This window comes from Pinus tabuliformis, chromosome 1_1 (genome assembly GCF_031772625.1).
Source record: "Pinus tabuliformis cultivar Carrire ecotype Pingquan chromosome 1_1, CPIR1, whole genome shotgun sequence".
Taxonomy (NCBI): Eukaryota; Viridiplantae; Streptophyta; class Pinopsida; order Pinales; family Pinaceae; genus Pinus; species Pinus tabuliformis.
Window position 1 is genome coordinate 693,737,607 of NC_142297.1, and position 18,009 is coordinate 693,755,615.

Consider the following 18,009-nt stretch of genomic DNA (forward strand, 5'->3'; position numbering starts at 1 on the left):
ATTTTTTGGCGAAAATTACATGAGATGACGCGTTTCGAACCAACTAGTGTGATTCATCGTCTGGACAAGTTGAAAAAACAGATCCAGCTTAGCATGTTAAATACACCGAACAAAGCCTCCGACGACTAGTTTGACCAACCTCTAAATGTTTAAAAGCCATCCATTTAAAAATAATATTTTGATGTTTATTATACAGTAATATCGATATAAACGATATGGCTCCAATAATTTATAATATTGTTATTATTTTTATAGATAAGTGGACTCAATTTTATTGTAATAAAATAATTTTTTTATTTAACGAATACATTCTCTTTGAATATCCCTTTTTTCGTGAAGAATAAAAGAGTTCGACTTGTCGTGAATAAGAATAGAGTACACTCCTAATTAGTGGTCTTAAACCAGATAGTGAGGACCGCTCATCCCGACCCCGAGAAAAAATGATTATGATGTCGAAAATAGGCAACCTGCAACTCTTCAGAAGCAGACCCTTGAAACAAGAATGGCGTCCGACAGGTATCATGCGCAAGAGCTTGTTCAGTTTTGTTACCCAGGTGTTCATTTGTTGCATAATTTTCCTGGTTATATTGAAGTCTGTTTACTGCGACACTGGTTGTTTGAATCAAGAAATTCAATCTCTCTTGAATTTTAAAAACCATCTACATGATTCTGTTGGACGATTGGCTTCATGGAATATTGCTTCAATTAACTGTTGCGAGTGGGATGGCGTGTCTTGCGACAGACGGACCGGTCAAGTGGTTGGTGTGGATGTGCATAATTGCAGTCTGAATGGTGAGTTCCGTCCTGCACTATTCTTTCTTTCTCAATTAAGGGATTTGGAGAGTTTGAATGTCAGCTCCAATAATTTTAAGGGCCAACTTATTCCCCAAGAGCTGGGCCTGTTGAAGAAATTAACATACCTTAACCTCTCTAAAGCGGGATTTTCAGGCACCATTCCGCGGCAGCTGGGAAACCTCTCTAGCTTGACAGTACTCGATCTCTCTTCCTCTGCTTTTACGCTGGAAAGTCCCGACCACTCATGGCTTACAAATCTCACAGCCTTGAAACACCTTTCCCTTGACAGAGTCGACCTCTCAGCGATGTCTTCCGCATGGGGACTGTCAGTAGGTCGCCTTTCTCAGCTCAGGAAACTTTCATTGTCGAACTGTGGCCTGACGGGTGCCATTCCCCCTTCGCTGCAAAACCTTACATCCATAGAAATTCTACATCTTGAAAGCAACCCATTTCACAGTGAATTCCCCAGTTGGTTAAGCAATATGACTAGTTTGATTTCCTTGCAGATGTCCAATTCAAGTCTCAACGGATCTCTTCCGTTTGAACTCTCTCAGATGCCTCGACTAAAAAGAATTTACTTGGACAACAATAGAATATCTGTTGAAATCGTAATTTCAACGCTGCTTACGTACGCAGCCCAAAAACCACCAGCATGAAAACCACAAAACCGGCCAGAGCTCATCGCACCGCCTTCCCACGAAAAGTTGTTTCCGTATGTTTTGCTCCGATGCGTTTTGGTGCTGGCACGTGGCTCTCGCATGACGTAGGCAACTCTGACATATCGGGAGCTATCGTTCACTCATGTGAGGGCTTCCGATATCTTTCTCGTCCGTTGGATCTGCTCCACTTTTTTCAGCCGTTGATTGATTAAACTTGCACACGGGCCTGCGTCAATTCAAGTTACGTGGAGTGTAAGGTTTCAGTTTGACCGCCGTGGAGGATACGCTGTGACCTTTAATGCATTTATGAAGTTTTGGTGAGGCCCTTTTAATATGGGTATGGGCACACGTATTATATATGTCTTTTATATATATATTTGTTTATATAGCACGTAGGTTTCTTTAGGTAAAAGGTATGTAGCATTTAAAGATAGGTATGGTCGTTTTTTAATGTAATGTAATACAAAAAAAATAGGAGCTCGTATATTTGTTTTTCGAGTGTGTTGACTTTTTATAATGTATTGCACACGGGAGTAAAATAAACTGGTTTTTACGGCAGTGAGAAGAACAGAGGGTGTATGCACAGCAGTGCACAAATATGTTGTAATGTTTTTGTGTGGGCATTGAAAAACAGAGGTGAAGGAAAACCATGTGTGGTTTTGCAAGTGCATAAAGAAAATGGTGGAGCGCATTTGTAAGTTTGTGTAAATTTTGTTTTTTACAGCAGTATGTAAAAATAGTTTCACACCAGTAAATGTGAATGAAGGTTTTACACCAGTAAGTAATATGTTTTCACTGCAATGAATGTAAAAAGGGATTTACAGCAGTAAACCCAGTAATTTCTCAGAAATCTTTTATGATGTTGAAATACTCTGTCTCTCAGTGAAATTTTTTTTAAGTCTTCCTGCATAAAAGATCCTGGAGCAAAGTAAAAACAGAGCATTGCCTCTGTGTGTCTAAATGTCTGTTTTTGGTATTTTGCATCATAAATACCCAACAGTGGTATCAGAGTAGGACCAGGCTCTTTAAAGAAGTTAAAGAAGCTGAAGGGAGAAGGTTGTTGCTGCAGCAAAACTTCTCAGGCAGACAGAAGACTCAGACAGCAAAGGAGTCAGGTATTCCAAAAGTTTTTTTTGTGTTGCTGAAGAAACAGTCAGCTGTTTTAAACACACAGTCAAGGATTTAGAGGCATAGATCAGAATACAAGGAATGGCCAGCACAAGCACTGGTATGGGTTTGTTTAACACCCAGCTCCCACAGTTTAATGGGAAGAACTATGACTACTGGTCAATAACTATGAGAGCCCTGTTTGCCTCTCAAGATTTATGGGAAATAGTTGAAGATGGTTTTGAAGAAGTAGCAGATGAAAATGAGTTCAATGCACTAACTCAGGGAGAGAGAGATCAGCTGAAGAGCAATAGGAGGAAGGATGCAAAGGCCATTTTATTGTTGCATCTAGCAGTAGACCAGAGTATATTTCCAAGGATAGCAGCAGCTAAAACATCAAATGAAGCATGGCAAACCCTGAAGACAGCCTATCAAGGCATGGAGAGAGTGAAGACAGCAAAGCTACAATTGCTGAGAAAGGATTTTGAAAACTTGAACATGAAGGAGTCAGATAACATTGACTCATTCTTCACTCATGTGATTGGTGTAATTACACAAATGAGAACTCATGGAGAAACCATCGAAGATATAAGAATAGTGGAGAAAATATTCAGGGTCTTACCCTCAAGGTTTGATGCCATAGTCACCACCATTGAAGAGACAAAGGATCTCTCAAACTATTCAGTTGATGAGCTACATGCATCACTGATAACACATGAGCAGAGGTTAAGTAGGAATGAGAACTCATCTCTTGAGCAAGCCTTCAAGACCCAGATGTCCTTTGGAAGAGGAAGAGGTCAAGGAAGAGGAAACCGAAGAGGAAGAGGCAGAAGCCTGAACAGAGGAGGAAGGAACAGCCCATCAAATGCACAAGGAAGAGGCAGCAATCCAAATCACAACCAAGGTCAAGGCAGCAGCCAACAAAGAGATCAGTATCAGGCTTAAGGACAAAGGTATGATAAATCTAATGTTCAATGCTATTATTGCAAAAAGTATGGACATTATGCTAGTGATTGTAGAAAGAAACAACATGATAAGAACAGCAGACAAAATGCAAATGTTACAAGAGAAAACAGCAGTCAAGAAAATGTCCTGTTAGCTTGTAACATGGCTGAAACACATAGTGAGGACATATGGTTTTTAGACTCAGGTTGCAGCAACCATATGACAGGGAATATAGCCCTCTTTTCAGCCTTAAATCAGAATTTGAAATCAGAGGTCACACTAGGAACTGATAGTAAAGTGTCTGTTATGGGAGAAGGGGAGGTAAAGATATTTACAAAGCAAGGAGAAAGGAAAACCATAGCAGATGTATACTATGTCCCCGGAATGAGATGTAACCTATTGAGTGTTGGACAACTTATCCAAAAGGGTTACAATGTTTACTTTGTAAATGATGTGTGCACCATCATGGATATACCACCCAGCAAAAGATGCATTGCTGAAGTGAAGATGACAAGGAACAGGATGTTCCCTCTCAGGATCAGGGCAGACTTGAAGAACAAAAGGGAAATGGCAGCAGTCACCCAAGAGGCCTTCCAAAGCGTGCCAAAGGATGAGAACTGGTTATGGCACTTGAGATTCGGGCATCTAAACTTTGGAGGTCTAAACTTATTGAGCAGGAAATGAATGGTAAAGGGATTACCATTGATAGAGAAGCCGGACAACCTTTGTGAAGGTTGTATTTTGGGAAAACAACACAGAGAAAGTTTTCCATCAGGGAAAAGCATAAGGGCAAAGACACCCTTAGAGATTATCCACTCAGATTTGTGTGGACCAATGCAAGCTCCATCATTAGCTGACAGCCTATATTTCTTAACATTCATTGATGATTTTACAAGAAAGACTTGGATATATTTCCTCAAGAACAAAAGTGAAGTCTTTGAGAAATTCCAAAATTTCAAAGCACTTGTGGAGAACCAAAGTGGGCTGCATATAAAAGTTTTGAGAACTGATAGAGGAGGTGAGTATATCTCCAAGGAATTCCTAAGATTTTGTAGAGAAAATGGAATTCACAAACAATTTACAGCAAGGTACACTCCGCAGCAAAATGGAGTTGCTGAAAGGAAGAACAGGACCATCATGGATATGGCGAGGAGCATGTTGAAGGCAAAGCATTTGCCAAATGAGTATTGGGATGAAGTTGTACATTGTGCAGTTTATATATTGAACAGGTGTCCTACAAAAGCAGTGATGAACAAAGTGCCAGAAGAGGCATGGAGTGGAAGAAAGCAAGGAGTCACCCACATGAGAGTTTTTGGGTGTGTGGCCTATGCACACATACCAGATCAGCTAAGGAGGAAGTTGGACATCAAAGGGGAGAAATGCATCTTCATTGGATACAGTGATGAATCCAAAGCCTACAGGCTGTACATTCCATCTACCAAGAAGTTCTTTGTCAGCAGGGATGTTCAATTCATTGAAGAGGAAGCTTGGGATGGAAGCATAGAGAAAACAGTGAATGTCAAAAACTGTTTGTCTCATGATGAAGATGATGAGGAGGTGGCTGAAATACATCCCCATACAGCAGCGCCAACACAAGGACAACAAGGGACACCATTGAGGACAACACAAGGACAACAAGGTACACCATTGAGGATCAATGAGAGTGCTTCTCCAAGCACACCACAAGGAGGAAATTCAAGTGCATCTTCAAGCACTTGCACACCAAGTGAAAGAGGTAAGAAGTTTAGAAATCTAAGTGACATTTATGATGAAGGAATGAATTCCTTATTTGCCTTGTATTGTCATGTTGATGATCCTATTCATTTCGAAGATGCAATTAAAGATAGGAAATGGATAGAAGCTATGGATGAGGAGATGAATGCCATAGAGAGAAACAAAACATGGGATTTGGTTGAGCTACCAAAAGGTAAAGAAGTTATTGGAGTGAAATGGGTCTATAAGACCAAAAACAATGCTGAAGACAAGATTGAAAGGCACAAGGCAAGGCTGGTTGTCAAAGGGTACAAGCAGCAGTATGGGAGAGACTATGAGGAGACTTTCGTACCAGTTGCAAGGATGGAAACCGTGAGAGCAGTGCTGTCCATAGCAGCACAAAACAAATGGAAAGTCTACCAAATGGATGTGAAATCAGCATTCCTAAATGGAGTGTTAATGGAAGAGGTCTATGTGGAACAGCCTCTCGGATATGAGAAGAAAGGTGAAGAGCACAAAGTGTGCAAATTGAAGAAAGCTCTTTATGGACTGAAGCAAGCGCCAAGAGCATGGTACAGCAAGATAGATTCATATCTATTAGATAATGTATTTGACAAATGTGAAGGAGAACCCACCGTCTACATCAAGGAAAAGGATGGTAAAATTTTGATTGTTGTTTTATATGTAGATGATGTTATTTTCACTGGAAATGATATTTATCTTATTGAGAATTTTAAATCAGTCATGAAGGATGAATTTGAAATGACTGACATGGGTTTGTTGAGATACTTCTTAGGCATAGAAGTAGATCAAAATGAAAAAGGAATTTTTATATCTCAAGCAAGATATGTAAATCAAGTTTTGGGCAGATTTAAGATGGAAGAATGCAAGGCAGCAATCACTCCCACAGTGATGGGATTAAAACTCAGCAGAGAGGACAGCAGCAAGGATTTTGATCCTAGCTTGTATAAAAGCATTGTGGGCAGCCTTATGTATTTAACAGCAACTAGTCCTAATTTAATGTATGCTGTTAGTTTAATTTCCAGGTTCATGGAGAGGCCGAAGGAGGCACATTGGCAGGCAGCAAAGAGAATTTTGAGGTATGTCAAAGGTACCAAAATGTTTGGAATTCTATATCATGCCTCAGAACATTCAGATTTAGTTGGATACACAGATAGCGATTGGGCTGGAAGTGTAGATGATCGGAAGAGAACTTCCGGTTATGTTTTTCATATGGGTTCAGGAGCCATTTCATGGGCTTCTAAGAAGCAGTCCATTGTAGCATTGTCTACAACAGAGGCTGAATATGTGGCAGCTACAGCAGCAGCATGTCAAGCAGTGTGGATGAGAAGAATGTTGAGAAGCTTAGGCCAAGAGCAGGCAAAAGCGACAGTGATCTTTTGTGACAATAGCTCTGCTATTGCATTGTCAAAGAATTCAGTGTTTCATAAAAGAACGAAACACATTGATACAAGGTTTCACTACATCAGAGAATTGGTGAACAATGGAGAAATTGTCTTGGAACATTGCAGGACTCAAGAACAGGGAGCAGACATCTTGACAAAGCCATTGGATCAGAAGAGCTTTGAATTTTTGAGGAAGTGTCTCGGTATGACCGAATGCCCAGCTGTTGAAATTAAAGGGGAGTGTTGAAATCGTAATTTCAACGCTGCTTACGTACGCAGCCCAAAAACCACCAGCATGAAAACCACAAAACCGGCCAGAGCTCATCGCACCGCCTTCCCACGAAAAGTTGTTTCCGTATGTTTTGCTCCGATGCGTTTTGGTGCTGGCACGTGGCTCTCGCATGACGTAGGCAACTCTGACATATCGGGAGCTATCGTTCACTCATGTGAGGGCTTCCGATATCTTTCTCGTCCGTTGGATCTGCTCCACTTTTTTCAGCCGTTGATTGATTAAACTTGCACACGGGCCTGCGTCAATTCAAGTTACGTGGAGTGTAAGGTTTCAGTTTGACCGCCGTGGAGGATACGCTGTGACCTTTAATGCATTTATGAAGTTTTGGTGAGGCCCTTTTAATATGGGTATGGGCACACCTATTATATATGTCTTATATATATATATATTTGTTTATATAGCACGTAGGTTTCTTTAGGTAAAAGGTATGTAGCATTTAAAGATAGGTATGGTCATTTTTTAATGTAATGTAATACAAAAAAAATAGGAGCTCGTATATTTGTTTTTCGAGTGTGTTGACTTTTTATAATGTATTGTACACGGGAGTAAAATAAACTGGTTTTTACGGCAGTGAGAAGAACCAGAGGGTGTATGCACAGCAGTGCACAAATATGTTGTAATGTTTTTGTGTGGGCATTGAAAAACAGAGGTGAAGGAAAACCATGTGTGGTTTTGCAAGTGCATAAAGAAAATGGTGGAGCGCATTTGTAAGTTTGTGTAAATTTTGTTTTTACAGCAGTATGTAAAAATAGTTTCACACCAGTAAATGTGAATGAAGGTTTTACACCAGTAAGTAATATGTTTTCACTGCAGTGAATGTAAAAAGGGATTTACAGCAGTAAACCCAGTAATTTCTCAGAAATCTTTTATGATGTTGAAATACTCTGTCTCTCAGTGAAATTTTTTTTTAAGTCTTCCTGCATAAAAGATCCTGGAGCAAAGTAAAAACAGAGCATTGCCTCTGTGTGTTTGAATGTCTGTTTTTGGTATTTTGCATCTAAAATACCCAACAATATCTGGCAATGTTTCTCAGATTTTTCAGGGCCAGTGGAAGACCCTGACCCTTTTCCATATGCAAAACAATAGTTTGAAGGGATCCTTGCCATCTTCTATAGGAAAACTATCGGCCTTGGCTCAGCTAGATCTGAAACGCAACAAATTGAAGGGAAAGATTCCATCTTCATTAGGCCTTCTCCGCTCGCTTACTGTACTAGACCTGGGCTACAACCTTTTATCGGGATCAATCCCTATCTCCCTAGGATGGTTGTCCAAACTGACCAATATTAGTCTTTCTCACAACAGTTTGAGCGGACCGATCTCAGAGACACACTTTCACAGTCTGAAGAATCTAAAACATCTTGACCTGTACGAGAACAAATTGTCCTTCAATATCACCTCCAACTGGAACCCACCATTTCAGTTAGATGTGTTGAGATTATCTTATTGTGAAGTAGAGAGCTTTCCTCTTTTCCTCATGGCTCAAAATTCTATGACGACATTGGCTCTATCTAGGAACGCCCTCAAGGGACAAATTCCTTCATGGTTGTGGAATCTTCCCATGCTTGAGCAAATAGACCTCTCGTACAATCAGTTGGAAGGGCCAATACCATCTCAGGTGTGTAACTCGTCGACTTCATTGAAGGAGGTGGCGCTACGAGGTAATCAGTTGAATGGCAGCCTTCGCCATCTATCAAGTTCGGTGGTTGCCTTTCCTTGGGAACTTGATCTGTCAATTAATAACATTACTGGTTCAGTCCCCCAAGAATTCTGCACGATGTTGCATGCTTCAAATTTCTTATCTTTAGCCTCAAATAAATTAGAGGGTCAAATTCCTTCTTGCATTTGTGAGCAAACAGAGCATCTAGAGGCTCTGGATCTTTCGGAAAACATGTTATCTGGCAACCTGCCCTCCCATTTAGGTGACTGCTCTTTTCTCAAGGTATTGAATCTAGCAGGTAATAAATTCCATGGACCGATACCGATGGAACTGGAAAAATTGAAGAAACTTCAGGTACTGCACATCAATAGTAACAATTTAAGTGGAAATATTCCCGAGTATCTGCAAAATTGTAAAAAATTACAAATTTTGGATTTGAGCAGAAACAGGGTCTCAGGCAAAGTGCCCGAATGGATTGTGGATCTTTCTGAACTCCGCATACTTGTTCTCAGATCAAACAATTTGGAAGGTAGAATACCCATCCAAATCGGATACCTTCAGCAGCTCCAAATTCTTGATCTAGGAATGAACCGTCTGTCAGGTACGATACCGCCACATCTTTCAAACATATCAGTAATGATCGACAAAAATTTCCCCAAGTACAGACCCGCTAAGCCTGAGCTGAGGTATGGACAGTACTATAAAGATGTAGTTAATGTGACTGACAAGGGTCAGGAAATGGCGTATGAATTCTTCCTCACGGCTGTCACTTCTCTGGATCTTTCGGCAAACATCCTTTCTGGTGACATTCCCGTCGAAATTGGAAATCTGCGGGCTCTGCAGACTTTGAATCTGTCCCATAATCATCTTATGGGAAACATTCCAGAAGAAATTGGGACAATGGTAAATTTAGAAAGTTTAGATATGTCATGCAACCAGTTAGAGGGAAGAATACCTGCTACACTTGAAAAGCTTAGCTTCCTTGGCGCTTTTAACCTATCAAATAACAACCTATCAGGAAGGATTCCATATGTAGGACAATTGGACACATTTGGGGTACCCTCGTTCTCTGGTAACCCGGAGCTGTGCGGTTCTCCGCTTCAGAGAAACTGCAGCGATCAAGATGTTTGTTGGTGGGAATCATGGGAAGCTGGAATGGGTTTTGGAATCGCAATTGGGTTTGGCAGTGTGATCGGTGCATTAGCTCTGAGCAGACGATTGGCCATGCAATACTTTCATGTTGCTGACAGGTTTATAAACTGTTTAATGTAAGCGTGCGGCATATGACAGGAGTTGCTGTTAGCCGTTTTTATCTATATTCTCTATCGTAGACAAGAGTAAAGTTAATTTGATCTTCATTTTATTTATCATATTCCAAAATATTTGGAAATCTGCAATCAATTTAAATTTAACAGTTGCAAAGCAGTCCTTGCACATAAGTGCATTTATTTAGTTTTTATAGTTTCAAACTACTAAAAACGTTCATGTAAATATATTTCGAAATCTGCCATCAATGTAAATTCAGCGGTTGCAGAGTAGTTTTTGTAAATAAAATTCGAGTGCTCTTATTTAGTTTTTAAAGTTTCAAACGACTAGGAACGTTCTTGTAAATGGATAGATTTCTTGGTTGTAAATTTTTTAAAAATTATCCATTGTCATATCTAAATAACCATAAAGTTGTGATTGTTTTGAAGAACTGATCGGCAGGTATAGTCAGTTGCGAAGATTAAAACAGTTATTTAGCTAAATTGTACAAGCTGGCTTTCTGCGTTTGTTGCGAAGATTAAAACAGTTATCTAGCTAAATTGTCCAAGCTGGCTTTCTGCATTTGTTGCAACCTTTTCTGTTTCGCTTTTCTAGAAAATGAAATTTAGATCTAATGTCTGGCTTCAACGTTGATGGATCCCTTGGAGTTCCCCTCTAAGGCTATGCTGCTTAGCATGAGCATAGGAGTCGTGGATTAGTCTCTCTATGTATTTTATTTAAGCAGTTGGAGCTTTCGAATTCAACCATTATTGTTTGATGATCTTTTTCGGCAATGCTATTTCTAAAGTAGTACAACTTATCTTCGCTTTAATAGCAAGGTGTTGTTTTTGAATTTAATTTATCAAATCTATTATGCAAATGATAGATTTGTTAAAAGAATATATCATTTCAATGTTTTCATAAATAATTTCCATTTATTTGTATGTTCTTCACTTATTACCATCCGAAAATATTTTTATTGATGTTTATGGTTTTTAGTCTTTGTTTGAATCATATTTAGGTTTGGGTGGAAGTGGTGTTGGATAGTGGCAGCTGGCATGTTAGCAACATGCCATGTGTCATAGTTTTGTATCTTGTCTGAACAGATTGAAGATCAGAAGCTACCAACAACAACTTCATTATTATTCACCAATTTTTCAATTCCCCTTTATCGTAAACATTACTGGTATGTTTGAAAGTGTAACGTTTAAGGTTTTTTTTGAGGTTAGTTAAGTGAGTTGAAGAGAAATCATGCATGGTGGCGATCAAGGAGAGCGAAGAGAGAAAGTACATAAGTATTTTTTTTTAAGGTTTTTTTTTTGGAGGTTAGTTAAGTGAGTTGAAGAGAAATCATGCATGGTGGTGATCAAGGAGAGCGAAGAGAGAAAGTACATAAGTATTTTTTTTAAGTTGATTGTAGGATGGTAAAAGGGCAAATAAAGGTAGGTTTTCGAAGGAGTTGAAGTTTGTTTTCTGTTTGTTAAATGGAGTGGTAGGTTAATATAGATCTCAATAATTTTATCATTAAAAATATATTATATATATTTCAAAAATGTAAATATAAAGATTTCAAAATTTATATTAAAAACAATATTAGATAATGTATTTTGAGATCAACAATTACTTAGTCAAAGGGTTAGTTAGGTCCTTTGGTGACCTAAATCTATAATTTGATTAAAGATGATTTGACATAGAATTCCATTTCATCTTGTCAAAGAATTTGATAGAAATGAATAAACATAAGAGATATATGAGAAGACAATGGTTTTCTTTTAGACTAACAAATTTTAGTACTTCAAAAGTTGTACATGCTTCCCAATTGGTTTAAATTTGAAGCTATAATTGTATCCAAAATCTCTTAATTTGTTCGGTCCCTATCCATTACACATGAGACATTTTAAAGTTGTCGTCATGTTCCTTTTGATATTTCATTTCATTGTGCATCATGCTTTGTGTTCATCCTTTGCTCTCACATATTGTGTTCCTTAATCCAATCTCTTCCATTATTAGGCTTTATTATGTAGTTGTGTTCCTCTTTTTCTCCACACCATTGACTTTTTTTTACATTTCAAATTAAGCCATCTTGTAATCTTGTTTTAGAAAGACATGGAAAAGTCACTCCACTTCCTCATTGTTAAGATATCAATTCTCCATAATAAATTACTCAATCAATCATAACCAATTATGAATTCAAACAAAGTCAACACAAAATCCTTGTCATGTTCCAATTCCTTCTCTATATTTTCAATCCATTAATAAACAAGTGCCATCATCACATTTCAAGTAATTTGTGTTAGTTTGTGCATGTCTAAAAATATGAGTTGAATGAAATAAGATGCATCAATAAGGAAACTTTTCAAATTTTACTATCCCCACATGTTGATTGATTGAATTGATATTGATAACTTTGGCATACACATTTCTCTAAAATCAGGTTATCCCCTTGTAACTTAGATATATTGCACTTGCAATAGTTACTATAAAGAATGTAAATGTAAAGGTAAAAGATAAATAATGCATTCACGTCATAATTTTCTTTTTAATGTTTGTTTCCACTGATGGTTTTTTCCACCCATGTGATCAGATCTTTAATTATTGTTTGCCATTTAGAAGCTTCTTTCCTCTCTGATAATATGACAATGATGGGAAACTATGAGGAAACTATCCATTTCAATTTTTATCTTTCAAATCAAATTTAAAGATAGAAAAATATAGGTTTTAATAATAATAGAGTGAAAAACTATTATTTTTTGTTATCTAAACTTTAAGATAATTTTGCTTCTTTTGTGTGTAGGAGAAGATGAATTTGTGATTTTTTTTTTTAAAAGACATATATAGCTCTCTCTAACATGGCTTAATAGATATTTAAAGTGAAATTACCATTTTAGATAATTCAATTGTTTTGGTTTTCTATTCTTAAGAAAAAAAAAACATGACCATGTGGCAAGGATGCTTCTAGGCTTGTAATGCCAAGCGTTCTAGTGTCCAAATAACCTAGAAAATTGATAATTAAATGTTATTTGAAATGGGACCTATTGTTTAAATAAGAATTACTAAAGAAGAGGGGTTGGTTCTCTAACCTTGGAACAACATCGACACACCTCCTGTTACAGTTTTTTGTCTCTCAAGTAAGGTTGGGGTGGACCTTCCGCTTCTCCCGACAACGTGACCTTGGTCAAGGGCTGAACCTAGCATGGAGGGGGCGGGTAAATCATCAATCCCCCTCTCCCTTAAGACTAATAGAACCTCGCACCGCGCCGTGTCACTCCCGGGTCACTCTGCTACTCCTAGGCGCTCGCTGTCATCCTCTAGCTCCGCTCTTGGTAGAACTCATCCATCTGTCGCCCATACCTCCACTGTTCATCTTGAAGATGACCCTGGGTTGGATTGCCCTCCTCTTTCCTCTGCTATGCTGAATCTTTTGGGCTCCTGCTTACTAGCATATCCATCTTTCAACGTGCCACTCCCAAAACTACCTCTCATCTCTGCCCCTCTTGGTTTCGCTCCCATCCCTGGTTCACGACCAGAAAACCCTAACCTTAACCCTTACCCCCCTGGTAGCTCATCCATCCCTACTATCCCTAACCCTAACCCTAACACTCCTATACGCTCTGGCTGCTTTAGCTCCCCCATTTCCACCCCTAAATCCACCCCCTCCACTCCGTAGACAGTTAACCAAGGGATCCGTGGACTACTAAAGGATTTCCTGATGGTCAGGCGCTCAGACAAGAAAAAAAGGGCAGGTGCCTTAGGGTTGGTGATAAAGACATTAAGCTAGCCTTGGGAGAGGACCTATCGATGGGAGAAGTGGACAACACGACCAAGAAGGTTCTGATCGGGCGTGTTCAACGGAGGAATTACTCTATTGAACGGCTGAAGCTCTGGACTGAGGAAATCTGGGGCTCCCTCCTCAAATATCTCCCCATCATCCATGTACTAGCAAGGCGCTAGTTCGCCCATTGTTTCCACCAGGAGGAATAGACAAACTGGATCCTCTCCATATTTTGGTATCTCGAGTTAGTGCTAGTTTTGTTGAAGCGTTGGGACCCCTTGTTTGATCCAGAGTGCAAAAAGCTTGGAGCTGGTCCAATATGGGTTCCACTGCTGGGCCTTCCTCTACAATATTGGACTCCCTCGATCTCCAAGAGAATTGGGGATGCCCTGGGAACCTACTTGGATCATGATCAATCCTTTGAAATATTTGGGATCATGACCATGGCCCGAATTCCGGTTCATCTGTGTACCAGAGCTGGACTTGAGGAGAAGATTACACTGCTCTAGAGACATTACACTCGCAGGCAAAACCTGGACTACGAGGGGGTACCTTTCTGATGTCGCCACTATCATAAACTTGGACACCTTTACAAGGACTGCCCCCTTCTCTCGAAAACAGTCTCGGATATAATGGGTCCGTCGCAAAGGCATTTAGAAGAGCTGATGGTTGATGTGCATCACCCAAGTCCAGATCTCACTAAGGATGATGCTGGGAACACTGTCCAAACTTCTAGTGCCTCCCAGATGTCGCCTCCATCTCCTCCCAAGACCAGATCTAGATCTGCGATGAAAGCAGCTCCGTCTTCGGGTACTATCTCTACACTCTTCTCCTCCATCTTTCAATTTGATCATTTATCTGTCCTTATGGCATCACTTCCTTCTTCCACCGACTTCATTTCGTACCCTATTAAGTGCTCCTTGAATCAACCCTAGACTATTTACTCCACTACCCCTCCATTGATTACGGGCTTGGCGAACCACCCTTCACCTAAAAAATCGCCTAAGGGCCTACATGCCTATAACCTTGGGTCTCGCAGACCTTCCACACCTAAGTCCCTGGGACTGGGTATCATTCGTGCCCCCTCCGACCGTAAGCCGGCACAAGGGTGGCCCTTAAAACTCGCCAAAGCTATCAAAATTGCCAGGGTCAACGTTGCCTAGGGCCGTCAAAACACTATTGAATGGGTGCTTAGAGCAGCAGACTCCCCCTCCGTGGTTTCCCGATGAAATGGATCTCCTTCAACTGTAGAGGCCTGGTTAGCCCTCAAAAGAAACTGGCACTCAAGAGACTCATATCATGCGAACCCTGTGATATTATTTTCCTACAAGAAACTCTGGGGTCCTTAGAATGAACTATAAAATTCTTTTGAGTATTCTACCTAGATGGCATTTTCAAGCCATGGATGCAGCTGGCAGATTTGGGGGTCTTACCCTCGGGATAAATCCTTAGACCATCAAAGTGATTGCATCTTGGGGTGGTCTCGGATTTCTTGCTATGGGTCTCTTCACCACAGCACTGAGCAAACAGATCCGTATCATTAATATATATGCTCCCTATCAACATAGACTGGATTTCTGGAATCACCTTTTGGATGGGCCTCTAACCAACCCTTCCAATATTTTGGGAGGTAACCTTAATTTCTCCATAGGCAATGAAGAATCATGGGGTCACCACTCTCAACTCGATCCTCTCTCGGATCAACTGAGCTTCATATTTGACTGAAAGGTCTCATTGACGTCCCTATGAATAAAAAGAGGCCAACCTAGCATAATAGAAGAACTGGAGAGGTTGCCTTAGGAAGAATACTGGATCGTTTCCTGATCCATGAAGAGCTACTGATGACATTAAACAGCTATAGGAAATGGGTGGCCTCGGGTGGCATATCAGATCACTCACCTATTTACCTGGAAATAGCGATTGCCTCAGCCAAAACGCGGGGCCCATATAAGTTCAACTTGTCCTCGCTCTTGGATCATAACTATCACAAGATGGTCAAGGATTTCTGGAGTTCACACCCCCTCCTTGCTGAGCGATGGAAGGTCATGGGGTTCTGCAATAACCTATACAAACTTAAACGAATTTCGATTGAATGGGCCAAGCAGAAGAATGTCAAGGAGGATCGAGCCATCTCTGAGTTAGAATCTTTGATTTCCAATCTCATGGACGAAAAGGGCAGGGGTTGTCACTCCATAGATACCCAATTGCATCTAGTGGAGATTGAAGCTCAAAGAGATAAGATTCTTCTAGCTTGGAAGGAGTCTTGGAGACTCAGAAGCAGGGCCATATGGCTTCAAGTAGGGGATGACAACACAAAATTCTTCCATAAATTTGCAAATGGAAGAAAGGCTAGCAACATGATCTGGCAGCTCCCATTAGAGGATGGTGGGTTGGCCATATTTCATGCTCATCTCTCTAACTTGGGTATCCCACACTTCAAATAGTTGTACAAATCCCCTCCTGGAGCTACGCTACTTGATATCATCCATCTGTCTTAGCATTTCCCTCGATTCGTCGAGCCTGATATCTTGGACAACCTCACTAAACCTGTGAGTTTGGGGGAGCTGGAAAGCACCCTCAAATGATTCAAAAGAGACAGGAGCCCGAGTCCAGACAGCTGGCCAGTAGAATTTTACCTTACCTTTTTCAACACTCTTGGACATGACCTTCTTACTGTGGTTGAAGAATGCCGAGTCCATGGCTGATTACATGGTCCCATCAACTCCACATTCATTTGCTTTATCCACAAATCGGACTCCCCCTCATCTTCTAATGACTTCAGGCCTATATCCCTCTACAATTGTCTCTACAAGATCATCACCAAGATCATAGCCAACCACATTAAACCCATCCTATCGGAGCATATCTCCCCGGAGAAGTTTGCCTTCCTACAAAACCAGAAATTCATGAGGCCATTGGCACTGCACAAGAAGCTCTACACTCCATCAAGATGAAAAATCTTAAAGGATTGATGCTCAAAATCGACCTCTCCAAGGCATTTGATAAGGTTAGTTGGCTATATATCAAAATGATACTCATCCACTTGGGCTTCCCTCCAACCTTCATTCGATGGATCATGTGCTGCATTAATTTAGTCTCCTTTGCCATCCTTGTCAACGGCTCTGCCACCCACTCCTTCTGGGCTGAGAGGGGACTCAGACAAGGTTGCCCTCTTTCCCCCCTCCTTTTCCTCATGGTTATGGAAGGAATCAGCAGAAGGATCGTCGTAGAGAAGGATGCTAGGAACATCAAAGGACTAAAAATGATAGACCAATGCTCTCTGACCCATCTACTATTTGTAGACGACATCCTCATATTCTTGGATGGAGGGATTCATGACATCACCACCTTCTCAGGGACTTTGAGCCTCTTTAGCTTTTCCATTGGGATGGATTGCAACCAGATCAAATCTACCATATCCTTTTCTAAATGTTCTCAACAAGAAATCAATCTCACACTGAGAAATTTCCCATTCCAAAATTTGGCCATTAAGGATGGGATGAAGTATCTAGGCTTCAGGATAAAACCAGATGGATACAAGATAGTGGACTGGTTAATCACTAAGATCGAAAGAAGACTCAATCTATTGAGCCATCGGCTACTGTCTAGAGATGGCTCAGTTGGTACTCATTAAATTGGTCCTTGAAGTAACACTAATATACTAGATGTCGCTAGCCTAGAGCCTACAAGGAATCATCCATAGGATTCAGAGAATCTGCTGCAATTTCTTATGGAAAGGAAACAAAGAGGGTAGGCTATTTTCTTGGGTAAAATGGAGCAGCATTGCCCTGCCAAAAAAGTGGGGCGGGTGGGGTCTAAAACATCTATCTTCCTTTGCCCAAGCGCTTGCCGCAAAGCTGGGATGGATGCTCCTGAAGCATAGGAGCTTGTAACCCGATGTGATCTTCTACAAATATATCTGGCTGACTCCACTATCGGACTAGATTAGACTTCCTATCCGGAACCGAAAGAACATTTCGGTCATCTGGAGAGCTGTTCTGAACACCCTCCACACAATCAGAGAAGGACTCACTTGGTGGATAGGTAATGGTGAGGAGGCCCGCATCAGTGTTGATCCTTGGATTGGATGTGGGAATGCACATCTACTTCCATAAGCCCTTATAGAAATTCTAAATCAGAGAGAAATATTTTTCTTTGCACAGATTGGGCACTGAAAAAACACATCTGTTTTCAAGCAAGCTTCGTTAATAGGGGAGATTTTAGAAATCCCAGATAGATGGCTCGAGGAGTGGGGGACATACTTGCGAGCATTATCCGAATCTCATGTCAGATTAAGGGATGAGCTTGATGAGCTGATTTGGGGGCTGGCACAAAATGGAAATATTCCGCAAAAGCGGGGTACATAATCATACATGAAAGGCACAGACCTCATGTCATAGAAAACTAGTGGAGGGACC

General features: G+C 40.5%; 1 protein-coding gene across 1 annotated transcript; it reads left to right on the top strand.

The window, feature by feature from the left end:
* The first annotated feature begins 406 nt into the window (after positions 1–406).
* Positions 407–9,846, top strand: LOC149215320 (uncharacterized). Its single transcript, XM_089389696.1, has 2 exons — positions 407–1,403; positions 7,951–9,846. Exons 1-2 carry the CDS (start codon positions 441–443, stop codon positions 9,844–9,846), a joined length of 2,859 nt encoding a protein of 952 aa, XP_089245822.1. The 5' UTR covers positions 407–440.
* The last annotated feature ends 8,163 nt before the right edge of the window (positions 9,847–18,009 follow it).

Excerpts from the sequence above, each read along its gene's own strand:
- LOC149215320 (XM_089389696.1), top strand. The coding sequence starts at position 441 with ATGATTATGATGTCGAAAATAGGCAACCTGCAACTCTTCAGAAGCAGA. Across the intron at positions 1,404-7,950 it reads ATAGAATATCTGTTGAAATC|ATTTTTCAGGGCCAGTGGAA; the intron begins GTAATTTCAACG and ends AATGTTTCTCAG.